At 41.4% G+C, this 15,323-nt stretch overlaps 1 protein-coding gene across 1 annotated transcript in view; it reads left to right on the top strand.

Annotated features, from left to right (window-relative positions):
- The window catches only part of LOC145409363 (lachesin-like), a 172,918-nt gene that overhangs the window by 155,545 nt on the left and 2,050 nt on the right, over positions 1–15,323 (top strand). Inside the window, exons 4-5 of the mRNA XM_080279832.1 lie at positions 5,893–6,073; positions 13,719–13,855. Coding sequence (XP_080135958.1) covers positions 5,893–6,073; positions 13,719–13,855 — 318 coding nt within the window. The remainder of the gene's footprint in view (positions 1–5,892; positions 6,074–13,718; positions 13,856–15,323) is intronic.

Here is a 15,323-nt window from a genome sequence, read left to right as displayed (position 1 = left end):
GTCCTTTCCAGGAGAAGGATTTCGCTTGCATAAACAAAATCGTCTGTTGTTTGCCAAAATATTATGGCCAATGTATTTCCTGCCCTTTCTTAAGGAAATCGTCTTAAGCTGAATAAGCAGGAATAGAATTCGAGCGACGTGATGGTAGTTGTTGTATTAAAGGTGAGAGCTACACAAGGACTGGAGGTGAAGTGTTGAGCCCTAGTTCTCGGACATAAAAAACTACCGGGTATGCCAGCAGCTGACGAAGGGATTGACGGATTACTGACACTGTCACATCTCCTGCCGGTGTGAATAAAGCTTAGTTAGTAAATGTGAATAATACTGGATGCATGATTCTAGAGTGAGTAATATTGCTGATGAGACGGATGTGGGGAAATACCACTGACTGAGAGTAAAGGAATGTTCAGAAAGTTTGGTGATATATGTGGCCGTGGGCATTGTGTGGAGTACACTGACCGTATGTTTTTTTATATTCTTATGGGCTGCCAGACTTCATAACAGCGATATATTTAGGGATCTTTGAACGTTAGGCGATCGCACCCATCGTTCACTCACTCAGTGTAGTACTAACCTCAGGTGCGTAATCATTGAATTATGAGTATAGTGATATACTGCCTCCAGAGAACATTACTTAGACCTGATAACCATAACACCAACAAAGGGATGCCTGATGGTGTAGCTGGTTAAGGCAGTCAACCAGGTGAAGCCAATATGGGTTCACCTTCAAGTAAAGGATGGAGTTTAATGCTGACATAATGGCCTTCAGGGATATGTGAGGGTCCCCTTGCTATATATGTTTACTGATTAGCCTAGCCCCGGGGTCCTGCGCTCCTGATGGGGCAGTACTGGAGTGAATGTTGATGGTGTGTAAATATTATCATCCATATAATAAAACAAAGTATCGAAAGTAATAATTTCTAAAAACTTAAGAGAACATAATACTGAAACGAAAGAATATCACACACACACACACACACACACACACACACACACACACACACACACACACACACACACACACACACACACACACACACACAGGTGCTTGTCGCAATAAGGAATTTACTCTTGCTACCGTCCCCTCAACAAGACAATTCATCACTCTATTCTTGCCACCGCCAGACGATTTTATTCTGTTTAGGAGAGATCCGCCGTAGTGAAAAGGTTAAAGCGATGCCGGGAGGGAACGAGACTACTGGCGCATTGATTAGGTGCAATTAGATAATGTCACGGAGACTGTGTGTGTGTGTGTGTGTGTGTGTGTGTACGAGAGAGAGAGAGAGAGAGAGAGAGAGAGAGAGAGAGAGAGAGAGAGAGAGAGATGGGGCAAGTATGTAAGCGAGGAAAGCGAGTGACAAGTTAATGGACCATTTTTCTCCTTTCCAATATTTTACGTTAAATTGTGTTTGCCTCTTCCTGTCTCCCTCCTCTTTTCCTCCCTCCTCGTCTTGCTCGTCTTCTCCTGATTCTTCTCGTCTCTTTCTCTTAATAGCTTTTTATCCTCCTCTCAGTCTCGTCTCTGCCCACTCCTCCTAGTACCTTTTTCATTCTCTCCGTATATTTTTCACCCCACTTCATCACATGGTCATACTTTCCTCATTCTGGTCTTGCACCTCCCATTCCCTTCCCTTCCTTCGTCCTGACATTTTGTTCTGAGTCTCCTTATTTTCTTCTCTTCACCGTTTCCTCCTCATCTATTGTTCATCTTCTCCTCATTTCTTCTCCCCCTGCTCCTCTTTCCCTCTGTATTTCATCTCCTCCTGCATACCTGTAGTAGTTTTAGTCTTTCCCTTCCTTCTCCTCTTTTGTCCCTCTCCTTATTCTAGTCCTTACTCTTCTTCCATCTCACCAAGGCCATTCATCTCAATTTTACAGGCTTCCCATTCCCTTATTTTTTTCAAACACCTTTCTTTCATCCTGTATCAATCTCTCCCTGGTTTCTCATACGCTTATTCCTAATTCTCTGTTTTGGTTTGTATCTAATTTCTTACACCATTCCTCTCATCGCACATGCTCTCTCCGTTCCCCTTTACCATGACATTTCTGTTCTTCATTTTCCATATCACGTCTGAGCTGTCTGCCCCTGTTCTTTTGTCTCCATGGTCTTACTGTCTCATTTTCAGTGCATCACCCCCCCCCCTCTGCCACTTAACTAACACACTCTTCAATTCCCCCCCCCCCTCACCACCCCATATATCTCTATTTCCAAGCTTGTGTATTTTCTCTTTCTTCTTTCGCACCTCATTCTGCCCTTTGCTCATATTCTTCTGCTTACCAAATACTTCCTGTACCGCATTCCCTACGCCTTTCCATACTGTACCATTTGCTGTCTCACAGTCCACTGCTTCACATTATTCTTCGACTTTCAAGTATGTCTCTGTACTGCATATTCCTTCTTGCTTCGCTTAACTCTTTATCTCCATTCTTCTATTTCCTTGTTCTTTCTATGTTTCTTTCCCCATATCCCTTCCAATACCATTCTTCGCTTTTCCTTTTTGCTTCTTCCATGCTTCTCTACATACTCCATTTTCCTTCGTACCACTTGTTTTCGCATCCTTAATCATCTGGTTCATTTCTTTCCACTGACGTTTCTTCATTTTCGTTATTTCCTTTGGAGTAATGAAATAGAGAAACCGCAAAATTATTGATGATGTTTAGCCAGACAAACAAAGGCTGGGTAGCAAAAAAATGATGTGTATACTTTATGGTTTAGTATGCTGAACAGGGTTTGGCTCTGACCTGTACGTAGTTTAATAGGCATGAGGATCAAGTTGCAATTTTTATCCTGATGTACGAGAAAACACACACACACACACACACACACACATACACACACACACACACACACACACACACACACACAGCGAGAGAGAGAGAAAGAGAGAGAGAGGGAGACACACACACAGAGCGAGAGAGAGAGAGAGAAAGAGAGAGAGAGGGAGGGAGAAATTTTCAGCTGCTACCGCCAGTGGAAGTTACATTACTACCAACAGATCATTTTATTCAGCAGGGTAAACCACATCTATATCCATCGCAGGTAGTTAACGCCTTCACTTCGACAACTTGTCTTTTATATTTTTTTTTAGATGATTTTGTGCGGTTGAAAGCTTCTCGCATTGAAGAGGTTACTGGCCATATCCACTAAACTCTCTTGCTATGCAATGTCTCCTTAAGGAAATATAAAATCAACAGGTTGCTGCAAAATAAAACATATAAGATGTCCACCGAAGAGCAACTAATCCATCATTGATTATGTCTGTTCGTCGAAGATGTGAGTCGGATCATGCAACGTCGCATCAGATTTCCTAGGAAGGGTGGTATACACGTTGAGTCAACACACATGACATATATATATATATATATATATATATATATATATATTTGTGTAGATGGGAGAGCTCACCATCTACTCACTCGATGTAGTGCTGCTGTCGGGTGTCTGCCCTTTCCTCTCCTCCATCCTTCTTTCCTTCTATCCTCTTCTGTCTTTCTTTCCTTCATTCTTTCCTTGTCCTTCTGCCTACGGGTAACTTCTTCTGTCTTTCATTCCTTCATTCTTTCCTCTTCCTTTTGCCTGTGGGTTTCTCTACACTGAGTGACAAGCCAAATGGTTTCCTGTACACCGGGAAACCATTTACTTCGCCGGGTGGTAACCATATAACCAATTTTTGGCACCTGGTGGTTTAGTGGGTAATTACTGCGCTCCAATCGGATTGAGCCAGTGAAGGTTTATATCCAAGGGATAGTTGAGGTTGATTGCTCATGTAATGCCACTCAGGAATGAGTGAGGCTGGTGACTCTCATCTTAAATGCCGGGACCAACTGCCTAGCCCCGCGCTCCTACGCTCCTCATGGGGCAACGTAGGTTTGAATGATGGATGATATATATATATATATATATATATATCTATATATATATATATATATATATATATATATATATATATATATATATATATGTATATAATAGTGTGAATTCCATTGCCGGACTGGGGCGTGAATGGTAGGTGGTGCCCTTCCTCATATTGGCCATGAACGAAACAAGAAGGGGTATCTTTAGTACATGTGCAAGTCGAAGTTTTAAACTGAAGTGTTGTATTGGCAGTGTGTGTGTGTGTGTGTGTGTGTGTGTGTGTGTGTGTGTGTGTGTGTGTGTGTGTGTGTGTGTGTGTGTGTGTGTGTGTGTGTGCATCATAGTTCTGAACCAATGGAGTGAAAACATATGCCAGCATATTAGATGACATAAAGTACTACCAGTACGCAGTTTGAACCCTTCAGAAGGCAGGAACTTCCTCAATCGTTTGCCGATAGCCTGAATATCAGACCCAAGGAGATACCCACCGTCTGCAGGGTTAATATCCACAACGACTAGATTGCAAGTCAGATTCAAGGCTCCGCAGATTGGAAGGCTACAGCAATAATCACTGAGCCACCGTGGCCTCGTCCTTAATCTCTTCAGTTTCATGACGTACATACATAATCTGTTCCTGCCACCTCCAGGCGACTTTGCTCAAATTACGATAAACATTTAGAGATGAAATGGATAATGAAGGCTAGAAGTAATTCGTCCAATTCAAAAAGTTTCTTCAAAACTAAATTAAAATAGTCTGGAAGTAACAGCAACAATGTAAAGGGTACATTATCAGACTAAAAACGGTTCGTACTTAGCTGATAGTGTTAAAAACGACAATCTCAGCCAGATCGAATTTCAAGATGGAACTCTCCTCATATTATTGATACTCTAAATATTAAAGTGATGGACAGCTTCAGGCCAGTCTAAGCTCCAGTAGTATACCACATTTCCAGTCTTTAAAGAAGTTATTTTTAAGTACAAAATTTAGCAAACATCATTTCCGCTCACAGAAATGTTTTGTCCCCAACAGAGGGCAAGAACCCCTGAGGCTGGTATTCGTCTGTATTACCCTCGTATATACCGGTATTTCGTCACTCTAATCTCTCTCTCTCTCCCTCCCTCTGTGTGTGTGTGTGTGTGTGTGTGTGTGTGTGTGTGTGTGTGTGTGTGTGTGTGTGTATCCAGGTAGGGAGGATGTGTGTCTGCTAACTTAATGACTTCTCTGTGTTTTATTACCTGGGGGGGGGGGACAGTAAAAAAAAATAATAATACGTGAGAAAATCTTAGAGCAAAATTTTTATAGAACTCTGTGGTATGGTATTTTGTATCTTTGTCATCTTGAAGATATATGTGAACATTTAAAGTATATGTGTTATAGTAAGAGAAAATATGACGTGTACAATATTAGCATCATACACAGTGGTACATCTACATATTTACTTTCACTCTCATTGGTTATATCGTGACATTAGTTCAGCTTGCTTGAATTGACAACTTTACATGAAGTGCTAAATTTGCCGTAAACACCAGAATAACACCCATACTAGGCAGGTAATTACATGCTTGTGATCAGTATGATGAATTTAGCCGTTTCATTAGGCTAAAAATGGTTTTTGAAAAGGTCGAATAATTCCTGTTCTCCAGGATAGAAAGACCCTCCTTCCCATGACCCAGAGGTTAGTTAATAAGGATTTTGACGTCATATAAAATTAGTCATATAAAAATCCCTTCCATCTCAGTGCTGGTGGGTTCTTGTTTGAATAACACTGCTTTGTTTTCAGATCCACTCTGTGTGTCGGTAGGTGGTAAGGTGTTGAAACCAGCTATCCAGGGAAGTGTGCAGTGGGCTGTTCATTATCCAGTGCTAGCGTATCAGGAGGTTCTGAATGAAGCTGTACATCTCTTTCTGTCTCTACCCTCCTTTGTTTTATCTTAAACAACCTCAGCACCCTCCGCCCCCCATAAGTAAATCAAAACATTATTCTTCTTCGTGTCATCCTTCTCCATACTGACCCCTTTCTTGCTTCTGCCCACAGAGGCGTCCATACAGATCCTGGATGAACGTGGTGTGGAGGTGAGTGAAAAGTTCTATCGTGCTGGATCAACGATGGAGCTGCAGTGTCGAGTGTCAGACGTGCCCACCACCACAGCCCTACACATCGCATGGTACCATCATGACCACAGACTTAATTACGACGACTCCCGCGGTGGTGTCAGGTGAGAAAGAGTTACAGGAACGGTACCTTCAAGTTAGGTGACGTCAGGTGGCATGAAGTGAGGTGGCCTAAGGTGGATTGGTGTTAGGTTGGGTATCATAAATTAGGAAGGCATAGGACAAGGTAGCATGTGGTATGAGGTGACTGGTGAGGTGATTAAGGTGAGAGATGGTGTAAGAGGTAGAGGCATCAGGTGAAAGGAGGTGTCAGTAGAGAAGTTGCTTAAGGAGAATATTTGCATAATGTGAGTGAATGCATCAGGAGAGAATTGGTATTTTGGCTGAGGTGTCATAAGATGAGAGATCAGACAAGAGAGTGCATAAACTGGCAAGTAGCATATTGCAAGAAGTAGTGCAGATGTGATTTGGTGTAAGGCGAGAGGCGTTTTAAGATGGAGAGGAGAGAATACTACATATGAAGCAGTAAGACAATAAGCTTGCTGATATTACTGTTTTTGTTGATGTGGCTCAAGGCTTATCCGCACATCAACCTTGTAGACGGCGGGAAACCAGCCGCTTCAGCTGAATGTTCCCAGAACTATTGTTGAAGGTATATTGAAGGTTTGTCTGTGCCAGGGAAATTCCATCACCTAATTGTGATTTTCAGTATACATAGCATACCCCATCCTTGACCTTCACTCTACTCTTGGCTTCCAGTTTTCCCCACTCACACCATCCTGCTTCTTCCCGTCCCCATTACCTTCATCTCCCCCTTCCTTCTACCCCAGAGTGACTTGCTAGTAGAAGGTCGTATGTTAAGCGACTTACTAGAAGATCGTATGTTAGATGACTCGTTAGTAGAAGGTCGTACGTTGTGTCTTTCTAGAAGGTCGTATGTTAAGTGACTCGCTGGTACAAGTAGGTTGTACGTCAAACGTGCGACAAAATAGGAAAGCTTATTATTAATTATTATTATTATTATTATGTGGTTGGTGGGGGCCCTCATCATCCACCCACTCGATGTAGTGCGCTCTAGCGTGCCTGCCCTTTCCTCTCTTCTTTCCTTCCTTCCTCTTCTGTCTTTCTTTCCTTCATTCTTTCTTTTTCCTTCTGTCTGCGGGTGGCTCTGCACTGAGTGACAAGCCAAATGGTTTCCTGTACACCAGGAAACCATTTACTACGCTGGGTGGTGACCTTATAACCAGGTTATGGCGCCTGGTGGTTTAGTAGGTAATTAAGGGGCTACAATCGGATTAAACCGGCGCAGGTTTATATCCAAGGGGTGATTGGGGTTTATTGCTCACGTAATGCCACTCAGGGATTAGTGAGGCTGGTCACTCATCTTAAATGTCAGGACCAACTTGCTTAGCCCCGGGCGCCTACGGTCTTCATGGGGCAACAATGGAGTCTATGGTGATGATATTATCATTACTATTATTATTATTATTATTATCATTATTATTGTTATTATTATTATTATTATTATTATTGATCGCAGTTGTACAGCTGCTTCAGAAAATATCCAGCTTTACTTTCCCCACAAATTAAGAAACAGTTGAACGAACTATTGAAAATATTCCCCCTCCAAACTTCTCGTGTTCGTAGCCTATATGCCTGATCGATTTATTAATACGGCGTAAAGAAAGGACTTTAATTCAGTCTGTCAAATACATTATCCATTCAGAAAAAATATGCCTAAGAGGGCGGGGGGGACAGCAACAACACGCATTTTGTGACCATTGATTCCCTGTGTAAAGATTTTATTTTTTTTTTTTTGTGACAACGCAAATCGCCATCTATAGAACAGTTCGTCAGTCTGCAGTTTAACACTGTGTAACCTTCAGAATTATATTATCGTTAGCACTGGAGGCTTCGTAGCAACCGTCTTTGTGATATACATAATACATCTTCGTATTGTCTTTTGTTATACATTTATAATATCGATATGATTTGTTTCTGTAAGGTACAAGAGGATTAGAAAGAATTGTTGCTATGGAAAATAAATCGCTTAGGAAGAGTGTCTACGAGATCTTGCTTTGCCACCCAGGATACAACCTTAGTCTTTTAAGCTCAGTGTTTCTACGCATTAAAAAGGAATGTATTTTTGAAGTAAGCATTCCTTCTTTCACTTTTTAATGGAAGCTAACACTATTGAATTTTAAAACATGCACCAGAAACGGTCGAAGAACGCAGAATGATGGGAGATGGTGCGAGGTAAATTTGCTCAAAGAAAATTGTGAAAGCACTGAAGCAGGCAGGAAGGAGAGGGTGTGAAGCATAGATGCAATGGAATAAGACAGTGATAGATGCCAGTGCCAGCATTACGACGGCAGGCCAGATGTTGGCAGAAATAAAATGTTGTGGATGTTATTAAGTTTTGTGGGTTTTATGATGTTAGAAAGTTAGTTAGATGGTGGAAAGTACTCTTGGAAAAATAAATTAGAGTTATTGCCGCTAAGTGGCATGGAGGGATATACAGTTTGAGTTAGGAAGAAGAAAATTATGCGGGAATTACTGTACTAAGTCACTCAGTAAGTCAGGCATCTTTATTTTATAGTGTTGCATACCTACAGTAAGTACTTTACATGGAACAGAAACCAATATATTTTACTCTGTGAAATTCCCACAGATTCATTTCTCGAAATGCCACATTCGTTAATTAAAATGTGTCCTCTACCAATTTTGTTGTTATTATTGCAAACCCAGTCTCATCTGGACTTGAATCAAATTGACTGCACAAAATTGGCCACTTTAATTGGGTGCACCCAGCTTTTTTCTCTTTATTTATTTATTTATTTTTTTTAAGGTTTGTTTGTGTTGTCAAAGTGAGGTACGTGAGGTGAGTCATTGTGTTGAAATGTGAGCCGCTGCATTATACTGAAGGCAAAGTGCATTGTCTGTGAGTTTATTTGTGTTGATCCTGAGACAGGGAGGGGTGGTGGCTGCGTCGTGGTCTGGCGAGGCGCACTTGTGTCTCTGTGGGAGGCGAGGGATTAATATCTGGTAAGGGTTTATAAAAGATGCTGATTGGTTGGAGGTTTTGGGTGCATATAGTGGCTGTATGTGTATGTATATTATGTTTGAGAAATGTGGTGTTGGGTAGAGGAAGAAGAGACGTTATTGAGCCAGTCATTGTAGTGGTTAGGAATTGGTTTTTCTTATAGTAGGGGATGATCGTGCATTGAGCTTGCGGATGGGAGAGATCTTAAGCTGAAACAATATATTATCGTTACCTTTATTCGTCTGAGCCTTGAATGGGAGTATTTTTGTTTCCTGGTACAGATAATTTAATTGTGGTCTTCGTGCATTGTTATTATCCTAAAGTATTTGTTTTGCGCAGTCTTTAAAGCTTTTTGCTAAAGTGGGGTCCTTGTATATCATTGTCAATCTAATAGACTGTTAGTAGGTTATTATCAGTGATTCCTTCTGATGTAAGGTATTGCCTGTGAGTGTTTTAAAAGGAATCGAGTTTTCGAGTTGCCTCAGCATTGATGTTGCTTGTATGCTAAGAAGAGATCATGTGTGTACTACAGTAAGTCCAAGCATTTTGGGTTCCTCCCCTTTGGAAGAGAATATAGTTAGATGTTGAGAGAACTTGATGGTTCTTGTCTGTCCTGAGTAAAGAGAGTAATGGTTGACTTGGTTAGTGAAACAGGCAATATAATTTGTCTAAGCCATTGTTCTAGTGAGTATACGTTCTGTTGGAGGTGGCTTGCTGCTTATTGAGCTCTGGGGTGTTGCGAGGCTAATGTTAGGTCATCAGTACAGGACAGCACTGTTACTGAAGGAGAGGAGTTGCTAGGTCGTTGAGGAAAATATGAAATCCTGTACTGTACATATGATACGAGGAAGAGATATTTCATTATAAAAAGGGGAGGGGAATTTTACTGAGATGCTTCTTTGTTTTGTCCTTTGTTTTTGACGCAGGTAACTTAATAAGCTCCCTCATTTTACATTCAGTTATTTTGACAACCATAAGGCTTACCCTCTTCGCCCTTTTTACTCTTAGGATATAATTCCTGTCCTGATCTATATATCTCTTTTCTTTGTCCTTTCCACTGTCATTATTTTCCATTGTTCTCTCTCTCTCTCTCTCTCTCTCTCTCTCTCTCTCTCTCTCTCTCTCTCTCTCTCTCTCTCCTCGTATATGTATGTATGTAATATATATTGTAAATATATATATATATATATATATATATATATATATATATATATATATATATATATATATATATATATATATATATATATATATATATATATATATATATATATATATATATATATATATATATATATATATATATATATCCCATTGGAGCCCATTGTCCTCATTATTGGGCAGAACTGGGAATTTTCAGCAGTTAATAAAGTAGGGAACCCCTGGGTAGGGACCTTTGAGCTTCGCGACTATGAGCCGACAGGTGGAGGGCTGTACGCTTAGTACCCTCCCATCACAATGCCTCGCCCAGCAGCTCTGGGATCCGATGGGTTAAATATATATATATATATATATATATATATATATATATATATATATATATATATATATATATATATATATATATATATATATATATATATATATATATATATATATATATATATATATATATATATTCACGTAGAGAGAGAGAGAGAGAGCTTTCTATCAGTCTATCTATCCGTCTACCCATGTCAGTCACTTAATCATTCTATCTGTCTGTTTACCTACCTACCCATCAATCTGTCTGTCTTCATTTCCCCCTCACCATCCGCCCATCTATCTATCCTTTCCGCGTATCACTCCCACTCTCGGCCTCTCCCGCCATCTGCCTCTCCCCATTACCAGTCCCTCCCTCCTTGTCTTCCTCCGTTATGCCATCACTGCCTCAGTATCATACATTCGCCTTGTAATATACATATTTTTTTATTCGATGAGTTCTAACTCCATTAATTTTTTTCTCTTCGTTCTCACGCCACCTTTCAATTATCATTTTGTTCCTTTCCTATTTTCTCACCATTCATTGTTTTAATGCCTTGTCACCATCGTTTTCGCCTTCCCATATGTTCATTTTTCTTTTCATTTTTTTTTCTTCTTTCCTCTTCACGTACTGTATATCCTTCATTATTTTTTCGTACAGTTTTGTGTTTCTTCGTTTTCTTCTCTGGGATCCTAATTTTTACATGGGATAGTATCTTAAGGAGCGGCCCGGTCAGTCAGTCACACCCTATTGATTCTCACCCGCAAGATGGTTCATTCTGCCCAAGCCTCATTTAGTGTCATTTCAGCCTCAAAGAATTCAATCATGCCAAGTGCTTAATTAACGAACTCCATATGGCACGTCACTTAGCAAGGCCCATTTGGTTCTATGTATATATCTAGTACTTCAGTATTTGTTCAGTTTTCCTTCGTGTCTTCCCTCCATCATCCTCTTCCCTGCTTCTTTCACCTCTTCGTTCTTCTTGATTTTCTTCCCTTCCTCCTTCATCGTCATATTCTTTCACCTCTCCATTCTTCTTGTTTTTCATTCCTTCTTCCTTCATCTTCTTCCTTCTTTCACCTCTCCATTCTTCTTGATTTTCTTTCCTTTTTCCTTCATCGTCCTTCCTCACCTTTTTCCCTCACATACCTATTTTTTTTTTTTTTCTGAATTTTTATCTCTAACCTTCTATCATATTTTTCCATGCTCTATATTTTCCCTTCCTTCATTCATGGTCTTTCTTGCCCCTCATCCATTGTCATGTGCTGCTGCCTTATTCGTTTTCTCCATGTTTTCATGGTTTTCCTTCCTTCATCCTTTTCACTTCCTTCTTCACCTCTCCTTCATTCATTATGCCCTCTTTTTTCCTGTTATCTTTCTCATCCTTAACCTTTTTCATTCTTCTCATCATCTTTCTATTTCTGATGTAATTATTTTTTTTTTCCTCATTTATCCTTCTCCTTCACCTCTGCCGCAACATCTGTCATTTAACTCCCGCCTCATCCCCTGCCCACATTCAGTATTATCCCTTTATCTTTCTTATCCCGCTCTCGCCAGTCGCTCTGCCTCTCTCATTCTTCTTCCTCTTACACTCAAGGTCCTCGCTGTCTCATCCCCTTCCCTCACACCCTTTCCCACACCGCTCTCCCAGACTCTCTCATTCTTCATGGTCCACTTTTTACTCTCCGCCCTGCCTCTCCCTCACCAACATCCTCCTTCACACATGTCCACCACCTTCATATCTTTCTCTGCTCATCCACAGCCGAGTCAGACTTCGCTTTGCCCTACCCACGCCCTCACCATCTCCCTCATCCTCACGTCTAAACATCATTAACCTTCTCCTTCACTACTGTCGTCAGCCATCCTCACCATTCCTGTCTCCCATCTGCATTAATCTCCCTCAACAGTCTCCTTGCATCTCTCCCTCACCCTTTCCCATCTTACTGTCCCTGCCTACCACTCACACTCTTACTTACTTCCACATCCATTGTTTGTGTTTCCCTCATCCACACCCACACTGTAACCAATCTCTGTTTTTTCCCCTCCCCCAACCTCATCCGATCCTTGTCTCTCCAACCCCCACACCACTTTCCCTTTCCATTCACCCTGCCCCTCTCACCACTCATTTTACCTCTACTCCATTCTCTGCCCTCTTCACCACTCTCCGCCCCCTCACCACTCTGTCCCCTCGCCATTTTCTGCCCCTTACCGCTCTCAACATCCTCACCACTCTCAGCCTCCTCACCACTCTTAACTTCCTGACCACTCTCAGCCTCCTCACCACTTTCAGCCTCCTCACCACTTTCAACCTCCTCACGACTCTCAGCCTTCTCACCACTCTCAGCCTTCTCACCACTCTCAGCCTCCTCACCACTCTCAGCCTCCTCACCGCTCTCAGCCACCTCACCACTCCTCCTGCCCCTTAACCATACTCCCTGTCCCCCTTCAGTTCACTGCTTTTCTCACTCCACCACCTATCCCTTCCCCTATACCCTTCTGTACCGCGCTGTCTCCCTGCCTCGCACGCCACTCTCTCCGTGTCTCCCTAACCTAATTTCCCTGCCTCCCTCACCACTCTCCCTTTACTCCACAGTCCTTTGACTCCCTGTACCCAAACCGATCCCTCTCCCCTGCGTGACAGTGTATCAGTCTCTTACCCTACTCTTTCATCCCATACCATCCTGTATGTATCCTTTTCCTCTCCCCCTCCACCATCTCACGCGATCCCGGTACCTATCCTTTGCCTTTAGTGTTTTGTGTCCCTTGCCTGCTTTGCGTTTGCCATGTACAGGAGACAGTATAAAGTTTATCCCTATCAGTCAGAGTTGTTTGAGCATTTTGATCTGGTAATACTGTAAGAAGTAGAGTTGATTGGCATATCCTAAATGGCTTATATTTACGATGTGTGATCATAATTAAGAATGTATGGCCAAGAGGTAATAGTAACGTGCAGTAGGTGGGATGATAATTTTACTGAGAATTTCCTGAGAACGGACGCACAAAAATGACGGTATTTATTGGTGCTGCCAGGGAATATTATAACGAAAAACATTTTTGAATATTTTCAGCACTGAGGATAAAGTGAGCAGACAGTACTAATTACGATGGCAATTAACCACTGAACTTCCAGAGTTATCCGTCACTGTGTCATTAGTTATCGTTAAGATGTGGGTCATCATTTATGTTGGCAGCTGTACATCACACCCAGGCATTGCTAACCTTGTCTCTGTCCCCTGGTGCACAGCCTGAAGACTGAGCTGCGAGGGTCTGTGGCACGGTCGTGGCTGCGAGTAAGTAACGCGGCGAAGGCAGACTCGGGCACCTACTACTGTAATGTTACTAACCTGGCCTCTACCAACGTTACCATCCATGTCGTCACAGGTGAGAGAGAGAGAGAGAGAGAGAGAGAGAGAGAGAGAGAGAGTTATATCAAAATGATTTGTATTTATGTTTTATATAAGTATAGAAATCCATTTTATGAAAGCTATGAAGAGGTGTGGATAACACCATCAATCTAACTATATATCTAGGCTGCTTCCCCCAAAGAAAGGGAGGTAGCCAAGACAGGACGACACACTCCTAATTTACTCATCCAAACACACATGTATTCGTATCTTAACCCCAAGGGGTGAAGGGACAGATCCTGACTGCACCAAACCACACAAGGTTCAACTGCATAGTGCAGTCCGTGTCATCTGCAGTAGGGTCCGACAGCAGAGCTGGTTTACCTCTGTCACATCATAATGGACCGATCCCCTTACCCTCACCTGACCTGATCAGCTGATCAGACCAAATACGGGAGAATATCCCTTTGGCCCCGCGTCACCATTTATTCATTTACAGTGTCACTCCAATCATTCCTATCACGTGCAGCCACTCTTCCTTGCTCAACAGACATCCCTCTCGCATCTAATGCTCTCTTCACACTGTCCATCCATCCTATTTGTGGTTTTCCTCTCAACCTTACACCTCTCACATGTGATCCATATATCTCTTTCACCAATCGCTCATCATCCATTCTCTCCATATGCCCAAACCATCGCGACACTCTCTGCTCAATTTCTCCGGCATAACTCCAGTTCTCCTTCGCACTTCATCATTTCTCACTCGATCCATACGCGGGTGTAGCAGAGAGGAAAAGTTTGAATGTAATGGAAATGAGGTGTTTTAGGAGTGGATAACACAATGCCACAGAACCATAGGAACTAGGTCAAGGCAGCAAAAGGACGTGTAACCCTATCCTGATAGTGTTCTTCTTTTGTCATGACATATTATAATGCATTGTGTGGAGGAGGAGTAGTTCTATGATAATCATGGCATTATTTTTTTTAATGCACTTATGCTTAAGCAAGAATTATATAATAATGCTGCTTACTTCAGTAAAGATGTGCTTATACCGCCTTAACCTACTCCTATGGCTTTTGACACAGTGTTATCCATATGGCTTCATATATTTCATAATTAAATAAATGGATAGTTATATAAATAGACAGATAAACATATAAACAAGTGAATAGGTAGATAGATGAATAGATATACGTACATTGACAAATATACACGTACATTGATAGATATATTAGATGCACACCTACATAGATATACATGTACTACTTAGATGTAGATGTACATGGGTAGATACACATACATAGATAGATAGATATACACGCACATAGATAGATAGAGAGATAGACAGATAGATATACATGTACATAGACAGATAGATATACATGTACTTAGACAGATAGATATAGAAAATGTTTCATTGATTTATAAGCGTCTGTGCTTGGGAGTTAAGGCTTCTGCATTTTCTTCAATTTTGAAGATCGTCTCAGTAGTGAAGGGGTTATTA

Source organism: Coenobita brevimanus, chromosome 80, assembly GCF_032717465.1.
Source record: "Coenobita brevimanus isolate Jiangsu-jjx chromosome 80, ASM3271746v2, whole genome shotgun sequence".
In the NCBI taxonomy this organism is placed as follows: Eukaryota; Metazoa; Arthropoda; class Malacostraca; order Decapoda; family Coenobitidae; genus Coenobita; species Coenobita brevimanus.
Note: the sequence above shows the minus strand (reverse complement) of the source record. Positions and strands in the feature narration are given on the sequence as shown.